Source organism: Leuresthes tenuis, unplaced genomic scaffold (assembly GCF_036924035.1).
Source record: "Leuresthes tenuis unplaced genomic scaffold, fLeuTen1.0.hap1 SCAF_11, whole genome shotgun sequence".
Lineage (NCBI taxonomy): Eukaryota > Metazoa > Chordata > Actinopteri > Atheriniformes > Atherinopsidae > Leuresthes > Leuresthes tenuis.
The window spans coordinates 12,485,439-12,511,604 of NW_027325365.1; the positions used below are offsets into that span (position 1 = coordinate 12,485,439).

Here is a 26,166-nt window from a genome sequence, read left to right on the forward strand (position 1 = left end):
CTGCCTGCTTTCTAAAGTCAATCACCATGACTTTACAAAAAAAACAGGGACAGAGTAAAGATGTGCTACATTCTATTTTTTGTTAGGTTTATCACTATTGGTCAGGAAAGCCAATTAGCAAAGTGAGCAGCAGCAGTTATGACCTTTTCTGCGGCTGACCTGTGGTCCCACTAACCACAGGGGATTGTGGGTAAAGCAGTAAGAGAAGATGGGAGGAGTCTTCCAGGATAGGACCATTATAAGATGAAAGAAGCACATAGACTGACAGATATATGCAGAAACAAAGACAAAGCAACAGGGAGAACTCAAGACAAGATCTGACTTATGTACAACAATCTGTCTTTGCTCAATGTATGCAAACATATCAAACTAAGATTTTAAGAGGCTACTATCCAAAATGTCTCCATTTTGTTTGTAAGAAAACATGACATTTTGAATAGCAGCTTTGGAAATAAAGGGAGACTAAGTATAGCATTGCATATCAGACAATGTGATAACTATGACCTAATGCCTTTTGAGGCAAGTCATAGAACCCACCTCTTTATCCCTCCATCTGTCAGACCTTGACACCTCAAGAAGATGAGACAAGTACTGCAGGAGCAGTCAACACCACATCACTGCATTTATCATCATTCTTCCCATCCTCGGCATGCTTTTAGCCTACTCACTACCCTGCCCCCTGACCTGCGCCATAAACAGGTGTGGTGACACTCACAGGGGCAAAACTGTGAACATGACGCTCCAAGACTGAGAGCACGATATCAGCTTAGCGACCAATCAGTGCTCTAAATACCCTAAATCTGGGTCTTCACTGCACCAACAAACCACAGCCTTCGGTGGAACAACTAAAGCTGATAGTGGACTTATAAGATTGTCGAAATCAGGCTTCTGACCATGAGAAAGTTCTAATGAGTATGGAGAGCAAACTATGGACACAGGACAAAATTATGCTCTGCTGTGCTGTGGTAGAAGCAACAATATAAAAAAGAAACATTTTTTCTGTGAAAACTCTTAAAAGTTTTTACTACTATATTATTTAGACCCTTCAAGATCATTACTAAAAAACATTTTCTTCTATAACGCCTTATTTCAACATATAGCATTTGAAGCTGTGCATAGACAATACCATAGCACAGTGTAGCTGTAGATAGGTCACAATTATAAGTGTTGATCCATGTATAGGTTATCAACTACTTACCACAAACTGTAACTCCACCCCTCTGCATCGCCACTGGCAGTGCAAAGGTATAAATGTTAATTGTCTTTATTGACTGCATCTGTCAAGGTGTGGATATGAGGTGTTGCAGGAGTTTGACACTGTTATCAGATGGTTCATTTCTTCATGCAGGCAAAACTATGATTATGTTCAAAGAATATGCAACTTCAAGAGGCTATGAGAAGAACTGCGTGTTATGTGTAAAAAAAAAAAAAATAAATCAAATCGGCATAGATGGTGCCAGAGTAAGAAGAACCATGATGTTTATTTTTTTTACTCTAACCAAGTGGTTTTGATTTCTAACCGTAAAGCATTTGATTTTATTGGCTAAACCCAATCACAAAGTGATGTGGTTTATTGAAATATGTTGTTTTGTTCACATGTAACAAAGGCAATCAGTAAAATGGCATCTACTGATGGTGGCCTTGTAACAAGATGCAAAGTTTCACTCATCATTTTGAAACTTATCAAGTAATGTTATAGCCTAACCCAAGAAGGTGATAACTTAAGTGTTTTAAATGTTGTCATTAAAACAGTTGTCATATCTGGGTGTCAATCTCATGTCTTATGGTTGAAAGCGTTGTGTATAATCATGCCATCTTCAAGGCTTCCAAAAGGAAGCACTTGATAATGGTATTTGCTCCAATTAGAAAATGCTCATTTTAGTTGCATTCTCTCCTGTTTCCTGTTGAGCAGGTACATTTAAAGTACTTTGGTTAATTTTTGTTTTTCCAAATGAAAACACCTACTTTTCTGAACTGTCTGTTCAATCTTCCCTTTTGTATCTGAATATAAACTGGGAACACAGGAACACTACAGTACAACTGCACAACAGTGATCCAAAGGTTGAGAGGGGCATAGTTCACAGCCCTCGATCCATCCATCCATCCATTTTCTATACCAACTTAATCCGTCGGTCGGGTCGTGGGGGGGCTGGAGCCTATCCAGCAGTCATTTTTCTGCAAAAAAAGTGCTCATTTCTGTTAGCAGCTTCCCAATAGTATTTTCTAGCATACAATGTTCATGGTTCATATAGATTCATGATGAAAGTTACGGGTGACTGCTTTTAATCGATGTATGTGATTTCATAGAAACATGTCAAAATAAATTCAACCTTTCTTCTTATCTAATGCTAACATGAATGAGATAAGTTGAGATACGCTCAGAACACCAAGGGCACAATCACTTTAGAAAACAAGCTAAAGACTTAATTTAAACCCCTGAAATTGCTCATCCGCTTGTGATTATTTCCTGAAATAGCTTGCCGTCATCGCCAACCAGTGTTGCTGTCACTTATTAATAATTCAGAGATGAAATCATAGGTGAGAAAACACTCCCCGTGACACAGGAGGAGTGAGATTCATGTACAGACAAGGGTGTGAAGAGTTAGCATACTTGGAGTACACAGACTAGCCTATAGCCTACATTATGACCTAGATGGAAGAAAGGGGAGCAGTAAGGAGACTTAAACACTTTTCTCTGTCTGCTGTTTCATCAGAAGTGAAGAGCCCTCCTTCTCCGACACACTTACAGTAGCCACTTTATGGGGCCTCGGAGGTATGTGTCAGGTAGGCATACCCCACCATACACCAGCACCACGAGCTGCCTCTTTAGCCACAAGCTAAAAACATTCTCATTCAAGTCAAGAGTCCAACACATGAGGCTGGTATTTCGTTATGGGCAGGGTTTCACAAAGAACGGCCACCTGCATTCAGACCTTTCTTAGATATGGGCTGAGCTGTGCAAATTTATGGTCAGTTAGGGTGAGAACTGCAATTCCATGTATAAGCTCCATCACCTGGAATAATTAAGGTTCAAATGACCAGTTTGAGCTTAAATGGAGTAACTGGGCTACTCTGAGCTGGTCTAATCTGGGCCGGATTGTTCTGGGTATGTCTGTTGACTCTCTCCTGCTCAGCTCTGCCAGAATGTGCCCAGAGGGCCTGTTATTTTGGGAGCTCAGCTGAGAAGAGATGACAACATCACGGACTGCTTAAGCTGCTTACATTTCTTCAAGCACTCCCAGTGCACCCTGGGATCTACACTGTTCGGTTTGCTACAGTCACTGTTGCTCCACATGCATGGAGTGCGTGTGAACAGGCAGTGTGGTGGACCCACAAAGCATTTAGATCTACACAGTTACACACAGAAAAAACATCTCCTGTTAACAGTCATATCAGTGGGAAGCATGTGCACGGATCAAGGTGTGTCTGTGAGGCTTCAAGATGAGAGAATCCCAGAAGCCTGTAAACAGGGATGGGACGAGGTAAGACAGGTGAGAGGATGGAAGAGTAGCACACATCATGAGGAATTCTGCGTTGACTGAAGCACAGTATTTAATTTGGTAAGATATGAATCAGCACATCAACTATTCCACTGTTTTGTAAGTTTTGTAACTGTTACAAAGATTTTGTCCATTTATTGTGTTGTTTGTGCATCATCATATTAAGGATACAGACAATCCTAAGAAGGGAAAGCCTTGGGATCTTATCTTATCACTAGAAGTACTGCAATTGTTTTACTCTCTGGTTTATACTGGTACAAAAATTAGGCCAAATTCGAAATCTCATTTAATGACAACTTACATAAATACACAGTTTATTTGGCTGCAGTCGCTCAAAAAAAATCAAATTTGAAGTAAAATCTGCTTTAAAGAAATATTTACAAAATGAGAAAAATGTATACTAAATGAATATATACTCTATGGAAATACATAAGTAACTTAATATAAGCTAAATTTTCTGCCAACAAAACAAGAAAAGATAGACTTGCCATATCTTTTTAAGACAAATTCATTTTCTTGATTTATGTAAAATGTTCCCACATAAAAACACTGTGAAGAAGACATTTTGTCATTCAAATCAAGGCAAAATATGCTTTTGTAAAAAGATATTTAATTGCACTTAGATTTAACTTTTCAAAGAGGCGTTTCACCGTCAACTCCTGACCACCTATCTAAATCTAAATATTCATGGGTCATGGTTTCTGTCGTGTCACATGGATGCTACCCTGCACACAGCAGCAGATCATGGATATGGTTTTCTTTCACAATTTCATAGTGTAAATTGTGACATTCCTATATCTTGCATTACAAAAACATGCATTACGCACTTTCTTGTGAGACTTGTGAGACTCTTCATTCTAGTGTTGTAGTGTACTTCTCTCTGTTTGTACTTTCTCCTCCTTGCTCCATACTTCTTATGATGATGATGATATCATGCTGTTACAGGGACGCTGCAGTTGTAAATATAGCTGTTAGAAGTCAAGTAATGTTAGCAAAGTACTGCTACATAGACTGTTAGAGAGGTGCTTTCATTCCTGTCAAGTCCAAACTTGCTATTAGAATGGAAATGCCCTGACGCGCGGAGTGGCAGTGCCCCAGTCTGTGCTAATGTGTACTGACTGACTCTTTTAGCATGGAGTATTTAGTGACTCTTCTCAAGTTATTAAACAGTTGCTGGAAAGGTGCAGGACAGACTCTGTAACTGGTTTATTTCTCCACCATGGCTGCTAGGTGAGATTCTGAGGGCTAGATGTTTTGTTAAATTCTAAAAGAAAAAAAAACTGTGTTGGATTAATGTGAATTATATTTATTCATAATGGCACAGTGTCAACTCGGTTGTGAGAACTGGGTATGTAGCCGCTAGAGAAACCCTGTGAATGGCAAATGTCCATCTCTCTGATCCTGAAAGCATATAAACACAACATGAATGTTCCCTCACAAAAAGACTTAGGAATAGGAGTTGCAGGTGACAAATTAAAGCTTTTTATTGTAGAATAATGAAATACTGGCAGTAGAGGTGCCAGCGTTTTACTGTTACTATATGAAATCTTAGATTACAGAATTTTACAGTAAGATAATTGTAAGTATTATGCCATTTTAACAATTAAAAAGTTAAATATCACTGTAAATTATGTGGTAACGATTAATCTAACTGATTACAATCCAATTTAATATCTCCATTATAATGGCTGAACTTAATGCACAATCATTGCTTGTGATCACCCCAAAGTTTAAAGCCAGATTTGCAGATTCAAAGTTTTATTGTGAATCAATATACATGCATCTGTTTAAAATTAGAAGGTGTCAGGGAGTGGATGTGTGGGATGCTGCTTGACAGAAAATAGTGTTTTGTGCCAATAAGTTACAGTTTTATATTGCCACTTGTTAAGTGACCACATTAACAGTTCATTTAGATGCAAATTATAAATATTTAACTGTAATTTACGAGAATTATAAAATGAACTAAGTTATAGTTGTAAACATGCATACATTTATAACAATTCATAACAGTGCAGGTCACAGGCACTAGAAATAGGTGTCAGATGAATAAGAGCAATTATACAGGCTGTGTAGGCTGTTTTCTATGCTGTATATGGCCGATACTCTGTTAATACAGAATTAAATATTGTTTTATACTAAGGAAAACCTCTCTCCAGTCACAAAGCTTGTTTTGTTTCTATTTCTATTTATTTTGATATCAATTAATATTAATTAATATATCAATTTATAATAAAAAAAACTATATAATCAAGGTGCAGTTTCTTTGCATGGAAACTTCCTTAATAATTCTCGTTTACAGCTTGTTTTTGAGAATTCTATTTCAGTACTTACAACAATAATGGACACGTTTTACATGGTGCAGCTAATAGGTCAATAGCGTTCAAGCAGTCCTGTCAGTATACGACTGCTGTATTATGTGAGCTGGTATTTTAACAGCAGCCATAATGCTGGCATGCCTAGCACAGTCCACTGCAGTTATTATGGCTCAGGCTGCACTCATACAACCCCGATCCAAACAGCACAGACTGGCACCCGTAAAACTTGTGGTCCTGGATATTACATGCTCATCTTCCAGAGGTGTGACATAAAATTTGACAGCATGAAATTTAAGAGTGCCTAATGTAGGAGGAAGAGGCCTTAAAACACTGGTAATAATGAGTACATGAAGAGTAACTTGGTGTGGAAGAGATTAAAGGGAAATAAGACAGGCAGAAAAAGGAATTCTGATGTGCTGCTAGACATAGTTTGGAGTGATAAAAAAAAGTCAAAGAGGACAACAAGTCTGGAGAAATATTACATAAGGAGGCTTTTCAGGGGTATTCATCAAGTAAACTGCACAGATGTTCCTTTTGAGGCAAATCAGAAGACTTTCTTTGGAATACTCTTGAAGCAGAATAACCCCCAAACTGCAGCTATTAATTAGTCAAAAGCAGGTTTCCTCTAAGTGATATGTGAATTTGTGGAAACTATAAATAACCCTGCTAATGGTGCAATGATGTATTCCTTTTTCTTTAAGATTTGCCTGGTTGTGCAGGGGTTAAATTAGAGGGGAGATAGACTACAAGATCAGTCACAGGTTATATGTGTAGACATTCATCAGCATTCAGACTGCTGCTGGCTCAGACAGCTTCTTACAGCACAGCACGCTTCAAAGTGGGAGAGACAGGGAGAAGTAAAAGGAGAAAGCAAGAGAGTAAGAGAAACCGTCTAGGTAGAAGAATGCATGGACCTTGGCTGGTATAGGAAAGAGCTGTGCACTTTAATGGGCCCTAATCACTAATGATTTCAGCATTTTATCTAGTAGAAAACAAAATGCTGCCTTATTTTGGTCTCCAGCTACACAATTTATAACTTCGTTTACAGCTCGTTGTTTAAAAAAAAGACTAATGAATCGACTCTCAACGGAAAGTTTAGTGGGGTTTTTTTGTTTGTTGTTTTTTTTTAGCTAAGATCATGGAAATATTACTTACCCTGCTGTGGAACACTAAGGAGTGAATAGGATGAACGTAATGATCTTGTATAGATTTTTCTGCATGTTAGCGTACACTGCACCTTCATTACAGCTTAAACATTCACACTACACATGCAAGTGTCTGCAGTGCCATTGTATTTTTTTGCCTCACAAATACACATGCATGCAATATGCAAACACACACAGAGACAAACGAATTTTCCTCATATGACTTTAGACTCAGGTGTGCACAGTCACACTTTGTTAACTGTAATGTCTATGGAGTAAGCTAAAATTACCCATCTTGCCCCATGTTGTGTATTAGATAACAGGCTGAAGCCGCCAAATCCACACTGCGCAGACACAGCAGATGGGAAAGCCATTAGAACTATAATATACCCCACAACTCCTGCTTTGGAGGGTTTGTTTTCACACACTCTTGGATTTGAACTTGACCTTTTGGAATAAAAGCTAGGACTTTCCGTCGCTCTAACTGTGGCTCTACTGGTAAACAGTTACACTTAAAATTCAGTTTAAACCATCCCATCTATAACTCACAACATACGTTTTCCCATTGACTCTCTGAAAACTTGAAAAGTGTCTGTAAGTAACCTCCGTGTTCGATAATGAACAGTTTGTTAGATTTTAACGTTGACATTGAAGTTTTAAGGTGGAAAATCTAACTCTTCCTGTAGTATATATGAATAATTTTTCATTTGTTAAGCTTCACTAAATTAGAAATACTTCTACTAGTGTGGTTTTACTGGCCTGCTTTACCCATCCAACTCTCTTTACATACAAAATACTGAGCATGCAGATGGGCATTGAAGAGGAGAAAATATACATTACTATAAGCCTTTTTGCAAGCTTTTGGAGTGTGACTGTTGAAAAGATAAAAGAAGTGACTATCAATTATATTGATATATTTTTCTTCTCCTAACTGTATTTTTGTGCAGAATATCTAAATGCACAAAAACAAAACTCAGTTTCTCCTTTACCTTCAGTGCTTTCCACTGCTGCCTATATCCTCCCCAGGAACCTTCAGAGCACCCACACAACTGTCTGTTAACAAGACCAAACTGGCACAATCCAGCATCTTAAATGAAATCTTCAGCAGTGCCTGGTAGAAATCTACCACCATCGAGTCATTTTTTGCCTTAATCTTTCTGCTTTCATCTTCCCTTCAATCAGCAGGCAGGGTGCCGTGACACAACTACTTATTAGTAAGCAGCAGTGGGCAGGCGGAGATCGCTTTGCAAAGACAAACAACTTCATTAGTGGCAGCACAGCTTTAATAAGTTCATCTCAAAATAGTTAGGGAAAGCAAGTGAAAAACATAACATCAGCAGCTCTGTAATAAAAGCTCTGTTAGATTTTGACTTCATATCGAAAGTGGCAGACATAATTGTTGTGTTACTGAAGATTTTACTGTGTTGTTACTGTTCTCCCAAATGGGGTGTCAACATATCATTTCTCCTGTTCCTGAGCTTTCAATTATATGACAGTCTTCTCTACGGGGCATTTGCACAGAGACAGCTCATTAATGTAAATCATTTCCTTAAGAAGCAATTTGTTTTGTTTAGTAAATGCGCAGTTATTCAATGATAGGCAATAACATCTACTGAGTTTTTGTGTGTGTGTATTTTTGTGCATACATGGTTATAAGGTGCAATGAAAGAAATGTGTTGTGCTTACTGTGCTCTGTCAATTTTTTTTTTATCTCTCTAAAAATATGCTACAAAGGAGAGCAAACAGAGAGATGACAAAAAAAACACTTTCCACCCCACACACCTGCTCAAAAATGCAAATATATACACATCCCACCAGGATTTTCACCTTTATTCAGAGCAGGATGAGCAAACATGGTGCAGCAATCAACAAATCCAATACATTTTCTAAGCATTCCTCTGTCTCTAACAGGGAAATGTTGAACTGCTTATTTTTTCAATTTGCACTTCCAATCTGTTGGCAATTAGTCCCCTATTATTAGGGAAGTTAAGCTAAATGAGTATTAAGTATTAAGCTAAGTACACAATCGGGGACAAGGACTGCCTTCCAACATGTAGTTTAACGTGCTGTTGTCTTAGAACTATGAAAAACATCCACAAGTATTCACTGAGTAAACCGATACATTCTGCATATCCCTGACTGGCAAAAGTATGTGAACCTCTAAGGAATTAAAGAGAAAAAAAAAGAGTCAAGTGTTTTTAATCACTATGTGCTATGCCCCAATGCGTCTATCTATCGAAGATATTAACAACACACATGAAGGCTAGTCATGGCACAAACAAAAGACACCTTGGAAAAAGAGATGCTTTTCTCAAACTGTTATAAAATCATCACTTAAGATTTTGGACTTTACCAATCCACATTCTGAAAGATTTGTATAAATGTACATAAGAAACAAAGATTGCTCCAACAGCCAAATGTGCAATGAGTGTCCACCACGCTGATGTACGGGACTCATGAACAGAAACCAGAAACACTTAACTGAAGGTCACCCAAGATACTGAGAGTGAAGGTTTATACTTAGATAAAGGCGATTAGATTTTTTTTAGCAAAAGATGAAGGACAAACTGAGATTTTGTCTTGTGTTTTGATTTGTTCTTCTTATCTACTTTTAGGACTTTTAACTAATGATGTAGACTATCTATGCAAAAATATAGAATATTCATAGAAAGGGTTCACAAACAACATCATTTATGCTAAAATCTTGTTATCGTCAAGACCATTTACATATAGCCTTAGCAGTTTACACATTTCTTAAGATTATTTTCTATCCAATTCACTGTAGACCTATGAACAGTAAAAATATCTTAGCTTTGCATGATTTGTTGTAAAGAAAGGTGGTGCCATTAAGTGCGATAGCCTGCTGAGCCAGTCGTCTGTGTCAGCGCTTAGCTTGTTTTGAATTCCAACTTGGGTCAAATCACTTGCTGGAGGATTGTTAGTAGTTTTCACAGAGCAGCCAGATTGATTAGACTGTAGAGTAAAAATAACCCAGATGCTTTTATATGTGTGTGTTTGTGTGCGTGCGTGCGTAAACTGGGTAGGTGGGCATAACTATGATCCCATGGCCAGAGCAGGATGGAGATCCAGAGCCAAAGACAAGAGACCGGTAGAAAAATTGAGTGAAACTGAGCAGCCATCTGTCCCTCTGAGCTTTTCAATGGTGAGTTCTGGGCAGCCAGCCGCCCACAAAAACGCTCACAACCCCCACCGAAGCTTACTATATAAAAAAATTAACACTGTGTATTTTTCAAGCCATGTGCTATACATTATGCATGCAAAATTGATGTATCAAAAGAGTTTATTGTTGCACATTTGTGTGAGGTGCATCTCAGATCCATTCATCCATCCATTTTCTATACCTACTTGATCCAGCTCAGGGTCGTGGGGGGTTGGGGCACTGGAGAAGATCTTGAGAAGTAAAGTGTTATATATATGAACATATCGGGGGGGCAATGATGGACGCATAGGGGATAGAACTTACTGGAAGACGACCAGTGCATTAGAGTAGACAGAAGCCTGGGTGTTTTCATGACAGGGACGAGACAGATGATGAAGTGTTACACCGGGGCAATCGAAAGTAATCTCTTATTGCCAATGTTTATTTTTCTTTCTAAATTAAATAGATAAAGATAAATAGTAAAGTTCATCAACCTGACAGACAAAAATGTTACACACTTGTGTATTCCCGCAAATCATGATTAAGGACCCAAAGAAGTGTTTTGGGTTTTTTGCTTTTTCCTGAGTGTGATTACTGATTTTTGATTGTGAGGACTGCCTCCACACAGTGTTAAAAACACATCCCACCAAATGTGCCCACAGGGTCCCAGTTTGTGAACAGACACACCAACATACTCAAAGAAAACGAATCAATCCATAAAAGGGAAAAGGGGGAACCGAAAGTACAGGAGTGATGATGTTCAATTTGGCATCGTTTTAAAAAGGTAATCCATCAAAATACTTGGTATCAAGAACCACACAGACATGTTAGACGTACGACTTTTCAAAAGGGATGTGCTTCTTTTAAGTAGTGACAAGAACATTAAGATGTAATTTGGTGAAAATCTGTGAGTATCTAAAGCTGTTCATTTGCTAAATTATTCATGATCTACTGCGAAAGTTTCAAGCGGATGAAACAGGATGTTCTTTTTAGATTAATACACAAAGACTTTCTGCAACAAAGAAAAAAACATGTTGTTTCTACTTTTCTGTTCTTTCTGGTCAGTGAGAGTTAACTCTGACAGACAAGAGACAGGATTTGGGAGGAAAGAGAAATGCTGTTTAAAAGAGAAATACTTGTACATGTGGGTCCTCACATGTTGTAAAGAGAAGCCACCCTTCCATGGAGACGAATGAGGCTTAATTTCTAACTATTTTTTTTTTCAAACTGATTTTGAGGTAAATCTGTATAAAACATAGAAAATAAGCACATTTTCACACTTGCAAAGTTTCCTTTTTTCAACACTTAATTAATTTAGTTTGAAACAGTTTATGGATAATGGAATTAGCTGTACAAACAGCATTAATTAATTCAATAAAACCATCAACAGGTGTAGAAAAGTAAGTACACCCTTGGGATCAGAAGCTGGTATTGCAGAGACCAAGAGAACAGTCTTGTAAAAATGGCATCCATGGAAGTGATGATTCATAGTCATTGTCAAACTCTAACAAGTGATTTATTTTATTAATAATATAATCACTTTCATTTTGTTAATTTTAACATGTTGGATTTACATGTAACAAAGGCAAACTGCAAAATGACATGTTTATGTTATGTTTATGCATTTAGCAGACGCTTTTATCCAAAGCGACTTACAAATGAAGATATAACAAGCATCCATACGGTTGACCATTGCTTTGTAAAAAGAATGTATTTTAACCCTTTGTAACCCTAACCAAATGCTTTTGACTTCTAAGTAATACTAAGTAATGTTTTGGAGTTTTACAGAAAGTGTTTTAGTTAAGTGTTGTCGTATTATTAACCTAACATAACTCTGCGGTTGTCATACATCATGAACACATGAATGACTCAAAGTGCTGCACATAATCATGTTATCCTACTCCCCCTCCTTCTGAGAACTGTGTGACCTGTTAATAGAAACACCTTGAGAATGATTTTTGGTCTAACATCCATCCATTTTCTATACCCGCTTAATCCGTCGATCAGGTCGTGGGGGGGCTGGAGCGGTCATCGGGCAAGAATATTTCATTTCAAATTATTTGAATATCCTCATAAGTCTCTTCCTAGACTCATAAGTAACTTTTACTCGAAAGCCTCAGAGAGCTTTGTAGATATTTTAAAGAATTTCTTAGGAGAACACCTTGTCCTACATATCACAGGAGTCTTTTATCATTTGCACCAAATCTGGAACCTTAAATTGTAATTTTACAGATTTTAAGCATTTTATTCTATAAAATTCAACAAATATGTGCTTTTAGTCAAAGTATAATACATTGTCCACAATGCATTTCATGGCATATATGGTAAAAGATTGTGATCATTTAAAAAAAAAAAAAAAAAAGGAAAAAAATTATTTCTGCACCAGAAACACCAGATGCTTCCCATTCCAATATGGTATAGATAAAAACCCTGAAAAATCTTAAGATAGACAACACATGAGCACCGACGCAAACACACACACATAAACATGAACACATTTATAAACAAACCATTATGTGAAAGCAAAAGCAATCTCAGAATCTGCTGCTTGGGGGTTTAAGTATATTTCCATCAGACATGTTCTGAAGGTTATTATGATGCGAAGGTCTTTGTAACGGTAATATAGAATATTTCAAACAAGAGAATGCACCATAAAGCCGGGGTGAACAGCTGATCACTTGATTACAAAGCACAACAAACACAGAGACATGACATAAAGGTCACAACCATAAGGACTACTTTCACAACTACAATTTAGGTGCCTTCCTCTGAAATTAAATAGTTGCTTGTTAATCAAAACAATAAAATCAAACTGAAACTAGAAATCTTATGGTAACAAATACCAAGATATTCTATGAGGGTGCGAAGGAACTGAAGCAATTAAACATGGTCCATGTCCTACTTTTTCACTGTAACCTCAAGCAAACTGAAGCATTTTGGCATTATTGTATGTAACCTTTTCATCTCGCCTACAGCCCCATTCATCTTCTTTATGGAAGCCAGTTCTGTTATGGATTACTGTTAGATCACTGCCTGTCATTTTTCTCTCACTCCCTCTCTTTATCCCTTTGCCTAACTCGCTTAACTCTCTCTTTGTTTCTCTCTCCGTACTGCAGTGTAGGCAGAGACTTGTCTCCTCTAATTACACTGAAAATGATGTGATCATTCACCACAGAGAATTTCTCTGACATCTGACAAAACAAGGAGAAAGTTTGTCAGGTAGAAAACTGAATCACACTGCACTCTGCAGTCGCTACAGGTCTTCTGATTTGCAGTAGGGGGTTATGGGACTTCAACATCAGTATTTTCAACCATTTGCAATTTAAATTGGTTTACAAATATCTTACTTTCGTCTACAGTAACACCAAAATTATGCATGGAATATATATACTCAACGACTGAATTCCAAATAATGCTTACTTGTATCAAATTTGTTTGGAAATGAAAATGTACTCTAATGGGGAAGAAAAAAAAAGTTTGTTTCTCAGACTTTGTGTTGCTGCTGGAACTTTCAGACAGCTGGTGTGTGGACTTGAGGCTGAGGCTTTTAAATTTAGACTATATTTCATGCAGTGTAATTCAATGTGCCTTGCTGACATTCAGCTTGCCCCACTGACAATATTTATCACCCTTTTCTGGTAAGTAAATAGTGTTACACAACAGACAGACAGAAGAAAAGTGGCAGAATGCCCCGCGGTAGAAAACTGTATTATGTCCACACAATAAGAATGTTCTAATAAAGTCTATTAGTGTTCTTTCCGACCATCGGCACACAAGAGGTTTTACATTCCACTATTTACCAGAGGACCATCACTTCCAACTTGGCAAATATTCAACAGACAACAGGTTAGTGACTGTGAGCCATAATTACTTTACATTATAACCATGAAAGCAACACCCCCCACCCACCATACTCCATGTATTAAATATAAAGTGCAAGCAAACTGTGACAAGCCTGATTTCTTCACCTTCTGAGTCACACAAGGCATTTGAAGGCAAAATCCCAGTTTAACTTTAAACTTAAGGTATGTTTCAAATGTGGCATACATCTTTATTTTAAGCACTTAATATAACAGTGGTATTAGCCCAGTACCATGCCACAGCATAGAACTAACGGTCTACTATAGGAGTGTTGTTTTGTGAAACATGAGGATGAAAACTAGCACATCAGATAAAGGATGATAGCATTTGATTGAACAGGATTTAAAACCATTGTTGTTGTCATACCACTCTATAATTGGTATCAGTGCACATTCATATTGGCCAAAATGTGTCTCCTCTGCATAGTGGGTTGTTGTCCTCTTTAGGAGGACTCTGGGTGACAACAGTTAACATTTCGAAGCTCAGAATTGAAAATGTTACCAAGGTGTATATAATTTATTTCATTGTCAGACTTTATGAATGATCAAACTCCAAAGTGATCAATAAAGAAAACTGTAACTAAAGCTGTTAAAGTGTGAAGTAAAAATTCCATAATTTTCCTCTAGAATGTTATGAAGCATGAAGCTGCTGAAACTTGAAAATAAGCGAGCAGTTTTAAATTACAGTAGTGGACCTACTCATTACCTTCTTATCCTTTACTTTCCATTCAAACCTGCCTCTTCCCACAGATTCTTTCACTCACAAAAAGTGTGTGAGAACATGTGTGATCAGTTTGCTGCACGTGTCTTCATAACAATGCATGCTTGGAAGGTACCATATACACCACCCTTGACTGATGACTCGCATGCTTATTCAGCCTTTGTTACCGTGGCAGCATCTCATTATGTAAATGATGTCTCCCTGATGAGAAGGAGGCAGGCGCAGGCGTGATGCTCACTGCTCCAGACTGTAAAATTGGCTTCGGGGACCAGAAAGGGATTGTTCCTATATTTAGCAGTCATCTTAACAATGTCTTTCTTCTCTATTTTTTCTCACATCCACACATTTCAACACTTGTCTCACCTTTTTCACACTGTGAGGACTAAAATATCCCTCTCTTTAACACACAAACACGGGAACTCTCACACATTTCACTCTTGAGTTTGACATTTAATACTTCAAGGCTTTGTAAAGTGAGATTCTAACCATATCTGAATTTCTATTATCTTTTTAAATCTGTTAATTTAGCTTTGAATGTATTATCCCTGTCCATCCTCCATCTTCATCAGTGCTGAATAAGTGAGAACTCTCTGAGGAAGAAATACTAATGGTGTTGTAGTATGTCATCTTGCATATTCCAGCTCAAGGAATACTAAGTGCCTTGGTCATTTGACAATAAATATGGGCCTCAGACATGGATCCATATCTCTGACTTTAAATCAGGTGAAGTTATTGGTTCTGCCATCATCTCAGTATACAATAATAGTCAGAACACTTTGTAATCTGTGTCTGTAAATGTTAGTAACTACATCAAAGTTTATCAGCAATCTAATATTTAGTTTGCATTTACACCAGATATGCATTAGTCAAACAACTGAGCTCAAAAACCCACATCATCTCCTGCATCTTCAGCCAAAAGTCTAGAAAATGTGTCTACATTGGTAGTGTAAAAAACTATTTTGAGGGAGTAACAAAACATATATGTAGTTAATTGTTTTATAGTATTATCAGTAGTAGTATTGTCGAGAATGCAGAGTCGCAGCTTGGTGACATATGTAGCCAGCCTGTAAAGAATGAGCAGCAACTGGTATTGCTTATTGTTCCTCACAGCACCAGCTCATAACATCCCACCAACTTCCCAGCCACTTTCTATAAATAACAATACAAAGCTACAGTATTGTTCCTATAGAAATATTTTTTTCTATAGTATGGAAAAAAAACATGTTCTCACACACTGAAAGTGCTTTCCTGCGATGTTGCAGGTTGTAAACGGGAAATGGTTATGGTAGAACTGAATGATTGTTATGCTATTAACTCGATCCTACTCCCTCAAATCAAGTGCATTTTATCACTTTTCAGGAAATATTTCTAAATAGAAAATATGGCTAGTTTGCATTCAAAAATAATTCCTTTCAATGCAAAATAGTGATACGCAAATGCAATTTGAAAGGGTTGCAATAAAAAACGTTGTCAAATGCAAACATTATAAAGTGCTGCTAATGGCACAATGCCATTCCATTTTATGATAATGTCCATGTCAACATGGGCAATGCTGCATTATGTAATAATGCCACATAGAGCATGCAAACTGGATATAACTAGTTTCTCTTTTTAGCTGCAACACAAAACAGTACTGTGCAAAGGTCTTGAGCAACAACCGGAAAAACAGGAAATACCTGCAGCAATGTGTTAAAATGTACAAACATAAATGGAAATTAACTACGAATAAATATAAAACCAGACTTTGAGTAATTCTACTGAGCACGAAAGTGAATAAAAAGCCAGATTTTTGTGTTCTGTTCTCTGTCAAGATGATCCCACACTGCTTCAATAATGTTGACTCGGGCTCTGGGGAGGATTCATCCCTCCATAAGACCTGTTGCTACTGATTTTAAGTCCACTTCTTGAGTCATTTGTCATACCTCAGCCTTTTCGCCATTTCCATTTCTTAAGAATGGCTTCTTGACAGCCACCTTTCCATGGAGACCATATCCGATGAAGCTTCAGTGAACAGAAGATGGATTAGCTGAAGGTCCAGGTGCATCTCTCTGGTCCTGTGTCTAACAGGATTTTTTCCTGTTTTCTAAGGACATCATTTTAAGATAATGTTTTTCAGGCTTGACGCATTCTTTTGTTGTCGACCTTTCCAGGTTTTTTTCATTTTTTTAAAGGACATTGCATACAAAGCTGTGCTATGTGAAGTTTTCAGTAAATAGCTTTTTGGGGATCACCTTGTTGGTGCAATAATGCTATTTTTAGTCTGTCAAACTGTGTTATCTTTGACATTGTTGTCATGGATTGAATGGGTTCTTTGCTAAGTTTTCTGTTATGCTCTGAAAATGGTTGTGCACAAGAACTAGAGTGAGTGAAAATGAGTTAAAGTGAGTGAAAAAGCAGTCAATTTCCAAAGAAAAACTTCAAAATATCTTCAGAATTATTGCTCAAGTCCTCTTTAAATGATTGCAAGAAAGTCTAGCTCCTTGGAAGCAAAATACAAAAAGATTAGGGGTGCCTCAAGATATTTGCACAGTACTGTAAATGTCATGCAATAACAGAGCTCCAAAGGTTAGAACAAATACCACATCAAGCTTCCTATTGCCATTTCCAGCCTCTAAAAAAAAATCTTATTTTCCCCAATAGTCGATTTGGGAAATTCAAGATATCCCCCCTGCCTCCCAAATTGTATCTTCCCATAGGTAAATACAGGCTGCTGAAAAGAGGCTCAGCAATAGAAATAGAAAATAGAAATAGAAAAATACTTTATTCACTCCTGTTGCATCAGAAAAGTCAGCAATAAGGCTGAATTTGACACAGTTTTTTTAACGAATAGATATATGGATATCACTGTGCACTAAAATCTTAATTTCTCAAATTTGTATACCCACCTCATTCTGTCCAGGGTCACAGGTGGCCATTGATCATTTTCTCAGGTTTAAAGAGGCTGTTTGTAAACCACACTAAGATTTTAGAACATCTGTTAAAGAATGCCGTTGGTCTAAATGGGTGGAGAAACTCAAGGCCATCATTTGCTCTTACCACCTGCACGACTGAAGCCTGCCAAAGAGTAAGACTCCCAGGTCTGCTTTTTCCACCAGGTTTGCTGCCACTTGTCCAGCCGTATCATCTCCTTTCTCATTTAACTTGGCTTAATCCCCTTTATATTTTTCACCGACTTTAATTAGCCTCTGTCTAGAGCAACTATTAATCCAGAGCAAGATTTGAAATATATAATCAAGCCGTCAAAAAAAAAAAAAAAACTCTGAACATGATATATTTTGAGACCTAGACAGTTATTTCCTTGATGTCACTCTGACTAGAAAATGCACTTCTCTTCAACCTTTGACTGACAGTAATTTTATGTGATGCTGCTCTGGTCCCACTGGTCTCAGTGTTTGAGGTCTTTGATGATTACGGCAACCATTGGGTCTTTTTGTGACCTTGAAATACTATAATTACTTCTGTGCCCTTTTTCTGCCCTCAAAACCTCCAAAAGAACTCCAGCTTAAAGCAAGCATGATACAATTTTACTTGCCGTGTGCTTAGAAGCACACTACATTCTGCAGATCTGTATGCAGCACATACAGTACTCAATCTTAAAGTGAGTACTGTATGTGCCACATGGTCAGTTGAACACATGAGCTCTTTCCATCATCTCATATGGGCTGGGAGTGTTTGATCTGTGGTGACTCTATTAACACTAAGAGATCTGACAAAAGTACTGTATGGGAAGGAATTGATTCTGCATGCCATTTGTCCACTCCACACTATGAGCATAAAAAAAAGAAATAAAGACAAGGCCAATAAAATGTTCTCTTTTCAAGGCAGTACTGAAAATCAGAAAAGGATATATTTAAAGACAGTTTTCTGCTGATGTTATCTTTGTCCAATTTGGCAGAAAATAGGCTATTGGGAAAAATGTCATGCCATCCACTTCCTCCACTATTAAAGCTCTGAACCAACATCTACACTTTTAATCTTAATTTGAGTTCCAGGGTTATAGGACTTCTTGCTCTGAATTATTTCACAATTCTGGCCAAGTGGAGGAACATCATTTATTGTTATCTGGCAGTTTGACACACAACCACAATTATGGGGGATTACGTTTAGATGGGATTAACTTCTGAAGCGCTGAGTGCATTTCTGACAGTACACTGCAGTAATCCACAATGCCCAGGTAAGAAGATAATCCCACACCCATTTTTCAGAGTTCTGATCCACGCAGTTACTTTGATGAATTAGTTCAGGTGTGGAAATTAGATCGTTATCATGAGCGCAGATCAACATCAATGGAACACTGATAAATCTGAAACAGGCCACAGAAGCAGGCCATTCAAGTAGGCCACAGTGGTCAAAAACAGTAAATGTTTGGCTTTAATAATGTATAGGTTACTGCTCAATACTGCTTAAAACTGAGAGTCTGCCTTACCTAATGTAAAAGATAAACAAGAATAATAATAGTTGGTTTTTTTGCACCTGCCTCCAAAAACACCAAGTTTTTTTCTTGGTATTTTTTGCATGTAAATACCAAGAAAAAAACTCTTGCTCTTCCCTCAAAGATAGAATCTTCCTCCAAGTGACAATATATGAGGAGAGGAGACAGAGGAGAAAACCAAATGACACCATCAATTTAATGTCTACCTTATGGAGTATAACCACTTTGAGAATTGACCAGGATAAAAATAAAAAAGAAGAAGAAGAAAAGCCATAAGAAATACCAACGATATGTTTTCACTTGTTCTGTGGCTCAGAAAATTAACAACCAGGGGATGGTTGTTCAAATATAAACTGAGTGGACCGCTGACAAAGTCACTCACCTCAGAAGACATGCAGCTCTGTGGATTACCAGCAGCAAGCTGACTAATGCACCAGAGATTTTAAGGACAGAACACTTCTGGCAGTGATGACGTCAGACAGAGAGCATTTTTCCATTTCTAAAATCAAGAATATAATACTGTGAGATGAAAACCTGTGCTTTGCCTGGACCTGTTGCAGATGTACATCATTTATCCACCATCTGATCAATAACAAAGCACTTCATACTTTTGCAAAGCAAACTTCAGCAAAAGAAAACTCAGCTTTGTTGTCACATGAACAAGCCGATTTTCTGAAAACACAACAGACGAGGAACAAGAAGCCAAGTACTGATCACAGGGCATCCTGGGTCACTCCGAAACGAAGCTGACAGAGGAATTGAAAAGACGGGCAAAGACATTCTCCAACATCAATCAGCACACAAGTCAAAGATAGAGAGTGGCAGATCACTGATGCCACTCCGAGCCAGTTTCCTCTGGCCAGTATCACTGGATTTGCGTCAGTACCAGAAAAGCATCTGACCAGGGACAATTCCACCACTCTGACAATGCAAAAACATGTCTTTACCAACTCCACTGTTTACATGAGACAAACTACTGCAGGACAAAGAATATATCTCTGGCATTTAGTGTTTTTAGAGATTTTTTGGTCCACTAAAAAGTGAGAAAAAGTCTTTCTTGAAAAATTCTGACTTAAATTTAATCTTTGATCATATCAATAGAGGAGAAGAAATTGCAGAAAACCAAATTGTATGTAAGAATCTTGCAAGAAAGATTGTTCTTAAGAGCTCACTACATTCAATATATGTTTGGAGAGAGTTTTCAAACCCCAGGATTAGTGTTTGAGGGTCCCCACTTGGAAAACTCTTGCTTAATCAGTTGAGCTGACACACGCTGTTTCTGTGCGATACCTACACATACATGTCTGCAGATGTCTTTTACAATTCCTGTGAGAGGGGAGAGTACAATACAACCTTGCAGCAGGGTACTGACTACATCTAACACTCTCTCTTTGATAAAACTACCAGCTCCTCTCTTGACTACAGGCTCCTCAGAGGAGCTTCTCAAGCAGACAACCATTATAGAAAGATCCTAATGACACTGTGCAGTTTTTCTGATAAAATTAGAATAGGTGTCTGTGTTGGGGGACAGAGCTGCCTGTATTGTGATAAATGAAGCAGCTCCAAACTCTTCTCTCGGCATCCATTGATTCAGTGGCTGGCCTTGCAATGAATTAATGTGCCTGCAAATATGCAAGACTTATGTCTTCTGCTATGCTCATATCTGCAGTTTGGGGCAGACATGAATCCACTGGCTGACACTTGCAGCTGAGGAGCGCAGTATATCAATGCACTGCACGGAGATGAAGTCTGAGGAGAGTGACAGAAATGCAGTCAAAGTTATTGGCTAACATTAATGTGGCATAAATGAATTACCTACAAGAAATCGGCAAAATGACAATAAAAAGTGATCATAAAAACGTACAAGCTGGCTCTGCGTGGACACTATTAGACTGGGTTGCAATACTGTCATGAGGACAAACAGTTGGGGTGAAAATGTTTTCATGGATGATGTACAAGGCATCAACACAACTCTGTTAATGCATGAACACATGAGTTATGTAGCTGAGATTACAGACCGGGAAAAGACGTAAAGCTGATGGAGTGTGTACGTCACATACGCTTTGACGCATCACATTGTCTACACAACTTAGCTTCAAGGGGACAAGGGGAAATAACACAATGTGATTCACTGGTGTTGCTCAGATTTGGACCATTTACTTTTATCCCACCATTTTACTTTTTGTCTGCCTGCCTCTGCAGTCTCTCTGCTAACACATGTCCTTCAACAGAATAACCAGTGACTAATCTGAGACAGAGAACAGTGATCTGTCACAAAACTTCTGTTCACCACAATCAAAACAATTCCTGTTGGCAAAAAGTTGTTTTGAAACTGGGCTGCATTTTTAAGAGGAAGCCAGGAGGAGATGCTGGTGCCGTATTGCTGCTTCATCAACTTTTTTCTTTATTTTTTAAACTTTTAGGTCAGTTCAGTTATATTGTTTAATTAACTAACTCATTAACTATATTGTTTAATGTAACTAACTGAATTATGGTGAATCAATTTCATGTTTAGAAAACTATAGACATGATTAATGGAAAAGTTGGCCTTTCAAAGTAAAACTAAAGTTCCCTGTGTAATTTTATCAGGTTGGTGAGTGAGAATGTTTTGAGAGAATGTTTCAGAGTATTTCTACTCTGAAAAAGCAGAGCAGTCAGAAGCTTCTGAATGCTGACAGCTTGCAGAAACAATACTTCGGAGATGGCAGGTGTTTCTGCTTTTAATGAACTGTTTCCCTGAAATCATTTGTGGGACAGGTGGTGGCCAACATTGACAGGGTCAGTGGTGATTTTCTCCATGCAGTTCCCTGCTTCTGTGTCATTCAAGTCCCCGATAGAGGGCAGCTGGCTTCAAGTGACCTTCTCATTAATGCAGACAGGACTGTATTGCTTTTTTCCTACATTTTAAAGAAGCACAACCATACCAGTTATTGACTGTGCATCTATAAAAATAAAAAATAAATTTAAATAATAAATCAAGATTTGATCAGTGTTCTTTGTCTAGTTGAGGATATCCAGAGCTTTGGAGATGGTGCCACTGTGGAGCTGTGGATTTCCAGTAGAAGACAAAAGCTAAAGCTGGTTTTGAGGTTAAAATGTATCAAAATTCTGTATATTTTGTTCAATATGCTTTCAGCAAAAAACTGGCAATACAGCACTTCTCTGCTAAAACTGGTGTTCTGTTGCAGTTTGCCAGGCACAATAGAGAGTTAATTTCTACTCTCAATACGTTACTAGAAAATAAAAATGAATATTACTGATGGAAGGATCCCTTCTACAACATTCTCGTAAATATATCTTCGTTTGCATATATAACTAGTCTGCAATCTTAAACTCAAATTTAGTTGATTAAACAAATATCAGGTAAATTGCACATGGATAAAATGATATATGAATACTTCTAGATAATTTTTCTCATCAGTGATGACATACTACCAGATTTTAATCACAGATGTTAGAGCTAAAGTGCTTTAACAACAGGATGCAACAAAATACCCTATGGTCAAATATGAGAGGATACTCTTATCTTAATAGTTAATCATCCATGTATAATTAAATCATGTTAAAAAAACAGAAATATTTTCTGTTTCTATGGAAGTAAGCTACACACATATGCATTTTGTAACATCATTTCTGTACGTACACTTAAAAAAAAAACATCAATATGTAACGTTATCACCTGCAGCAGTACAGCCATTATAAGCCAATTACGTTGATCGATTTGTTGTGAGCACCTTAGACAGAACGTGACAACGGGAAGCTCCAACTGTGTTGCCTTACAGTAAGTAAAGCAAAGGGGATGGATAGGCACACTGCCAAAGTATTAATCCTTATTATTGGGTTATTCTCTGGATAACGCCGCTTGCTCGTTTACTATAAATAGCTATAGCCTATCTTTAGAAAAATGGTCCCGTCAATAATCGTTTTTCCTTTAAAGGCATCAAAGACTATGAAATATGGGGCTTTGAAGCTCTGGAAATAGTTCTATTGAAATAAAATAGCTTCTCGATCAAACAAACTGAAAATAAGTTGTGTCAGTACTGTGCATTTTCAAACCGAGCACAAAGACCAAGGTGGAGTCACATGTGTGACGGTGCGTAAAGTGTCGTGCACATCCCCTCTGCAAATGGGGTACAATGATTAGTCTCGCCACGTTTCTCTGGCAACCTTGCCTCCGCACTGTCTCCATGGTAATGTAAAGGCAGTTTATGGGGCAGCATTGTTGCACTATAGGTCAATGGCTCACGCTACGAGACCGAAACGGCTCTCTGTGGCTGTACAGATGTGATGAGAATGTGTGGATACGGTGCGCGCGAGAAACACAAAGGGAGCTTTCAACAGGATGTCAGTGACACAGTCGACATCAAAACCATCATTTCGACGTTGTAAAGGTTACTTTTGCAGCAGAAATTACGTATATTTTCATCCTCTGACACTGTGACCAGGTCTACAACATGTCCAATTTATCTCGGTTTGTGACGATCACAAAGTCAGAGCAAGTGAAGCATGTGATCTCAAACCAGCACACCGTGCAGCATATAGGCCTACAAAAGCAAATGCTTTGCTCTCAAACAGCAGTACCACATGCATCGAGCTGGGAATGGTTCAGCATCCAGTGGTTGCTATTGTTAACCTCGAAGGGTGATTTGAGCACCATGCAGGGAATGAATGGTGGCAGGTTCGCGTTAAAACCTGTGGTTCAGGGACAAAGCAGTCTGCAAGGCAAGGCTCGTCTCTTACCCTTGGAAGCATCCTTGTCTTCTTTAGGCTTCGCCACTTTTCCGCTCATAGATCCCAGTTTGGATGTGTAATTCCTGATTTAGGAAAGAATCGAAATCCCCTTATTTGCCGACTGTCCTCAATGAAATCCTTATCAAAGGTTCCAGGTGCTGAGATAAGGTTTCTGTGAACAGAGAAATTTTCATCACAGTCACATTAATTCCTTTCATAAAACAACAGCAGCGTTTGGTGATAGCCTTTTTAACGTAGCCCAGAAAAGGGACAGGGAGCTGACCGGGATACAAGATATTAATCAATTAGATTATCAATAAACAAAAAAAGCATCCAACTAGTGACGCTCTTTTATCACACTCACAGGACAAAGAGACGCTTGAGCATCTTCACACAGCCAGGTTCAAGTGAATCTACACCACGCTGTAACCTACCTTATCTCCTCCACGTTTTCTGCTACATCAATGCACATTGATGAAAGGAAACGCTTCCACCACGAATCCCGTTATGTTGTATTTAAAAACCACGACCTACTCTACTGTGACAAAAAAAAGAACCCAAAGCAGCGGGGCAAAAGGCTGTGAAATGGAGCGCAGTGTTTTCCCCAGAGCTCTATAGTCAAGAGAAATAGAAGTCAAAACACTGAACCGTGCGATCTAACAAACCCCGGGAGAAATGCCATCCAGCGCAGTTTCTGCGACCAGATTGTGTCGTCTGTGAGGCTTTTCCTACTGACGAGCTCTGCTCCTCTGAACGTTCAGTAGGCAGAATCAACAGGATACTCAACGTATGAGCGCTCCACCCGTTAGAGCGCCGATTCACACAATGGAAATTGGAGTTTTGACCTCGGTGTCACTGCTGTGATGTAAACGAACCCCTCAACCCACAAATGCAGTGAGTGTGTGAACCGCGTTATCGATGCGGTGAAACACTACAGCGGGAGGTTGTGCTGCATGGCGCGCACCATCTTGCTGTTGCTCTCATTCAGTAGCCTTTGCAGAGCAATGCATTATCCCATTCACATCCAAGCTGCGCATTGTCTTCATATGGTGGTCTCAGGTGTTTTCTTTGACTTTAATAAACGGATATAATTTTCAACAATTGCGCGCTGAAGGCGAAAATACTAAAATATACATGTAAGAGTGATGCAGTGATGTATTTAGCTGTAGCAGAGATTAATCAGTTCAAAGTTTACCAAATCTAGGTTGTTTGTAAGGTTGTTATTGTACATGACATACGCTAATAGTACTCCACTGTTAGACCAGCCAGACAGATAGATAGATATCAATTTATCGGAGATGTGTAACTTGGTTTAGTTCTTTGAGTTTGTGGATACTTTACAGGTGCTAGAATGTTTTGTAATAACAGCGTTGGGCGGCACGAGGGGGATAAGCAGCAATATCCACTATCAGTCTTCTTTTTATAGCTACTTATATTGTCCATTGTTCGCATGAAATAAAACATAAAATACATACATCTCTGACATCATTTCTATTGTAGACTGTAAGTCAACCAGTTTTCACAATGCTAACGTAAGTGTAGCCGTGCCATAGATTTTTTTAATCTCCAAGTAGCGCCATTCCCCCACTACAGAGGTGAAGTCATATTCACGACAATTTGATAGAAATCGTTTCTTTCCTTAAATAATGAGTCACCAACAAGCAAGCGTATCCACGAAAAAAGCTTCAATGAGGAGATATGCAAACCAACTTTCTTGTATCAGTATCGCAGCCAATCCTTAAATGTTTGTTAACTAATGATTTAAGATCTTCTGCAAAGCATGTTGCTTTCCACAACAGTTTTTTTTATTTTAAAGGTTACGTGGGTTGCGTAATTCTCTGTATGGTTCTTACCTTTAAACTGTGTGAGAGCCGAGAAGCTACACCTCATCCTTCCTTTCAAAGTCTCCAGTTCCAAATAGTAATTGAGCCATGCTGACAACCAGAAAATTCAAAATGGTTTTCAAGCCTTCTGATTCAGATTTGAGGACACTTTAGCAATTATTCCTATGAGTAGTATTTTCATCAGGCTATATCCAGTAGTCCTTTGCAATCCCAGTCTGTTTTGGTTTTTTTTCCACAGGATTTATGTCACATCTCTTGGTCCTGCAGGCCTGTGGCACTCAGTTGCAGCAGAGGAAAGAGACCTGCGGGTTGAGGGTTACAAGATCTATATGGCTATTTTTGGAGGAAACTGGACCCCCTTCGAACTTTCTTCACATGCTCAAATCTTCCTGAGACATTTAGGGCACACTAGGATCTGCTTTGAAGAGTTGCTTTGCCTCAATTGATCGGATCATTGT

General features: G+C 38.3%; 2 protein-coding genes across 3 annotated transcripts in view; one reads left to right on the plus strand and one right to left on the minus strand.

The window, feature by feature from the left end:
- fgf13a (fibroblast growth factor 13a) overlaps positions 1-24,832 on the minus strand; it is a 93,959-nt gene extending 69,127 nt beyond the window's left edge. For both annotated transcript variants that reach the window (XM_072395506.1, XM_072395504.1), the window contains exons 1-2: positions 24,299-24,832; positions 23,874-24,036 (exon numbers count right to left, since the gene is read on the minus strand). In XM_072395506.1, coding sequence (XP_072251607.1) covers positions 23,874-23,922 — 49 coding nt within the window. In that variant the 5' untranslated portion in view covers positions 23,923-24,036; positions 24,299-24,832. The remainder of the gene's footprint in view (positions 1-23,873; positions 24,037-24,298) is intronic.
- The window catches only part of f9a (coagulation factor IXa), a 123,486-nt gene that overhangs the window by 81,474 nt on the left and 15,846 nt on the right, over positions 1-26,166 (plus strand). The gene's annotated exons all lie outside the window — the stretch shown is intronic.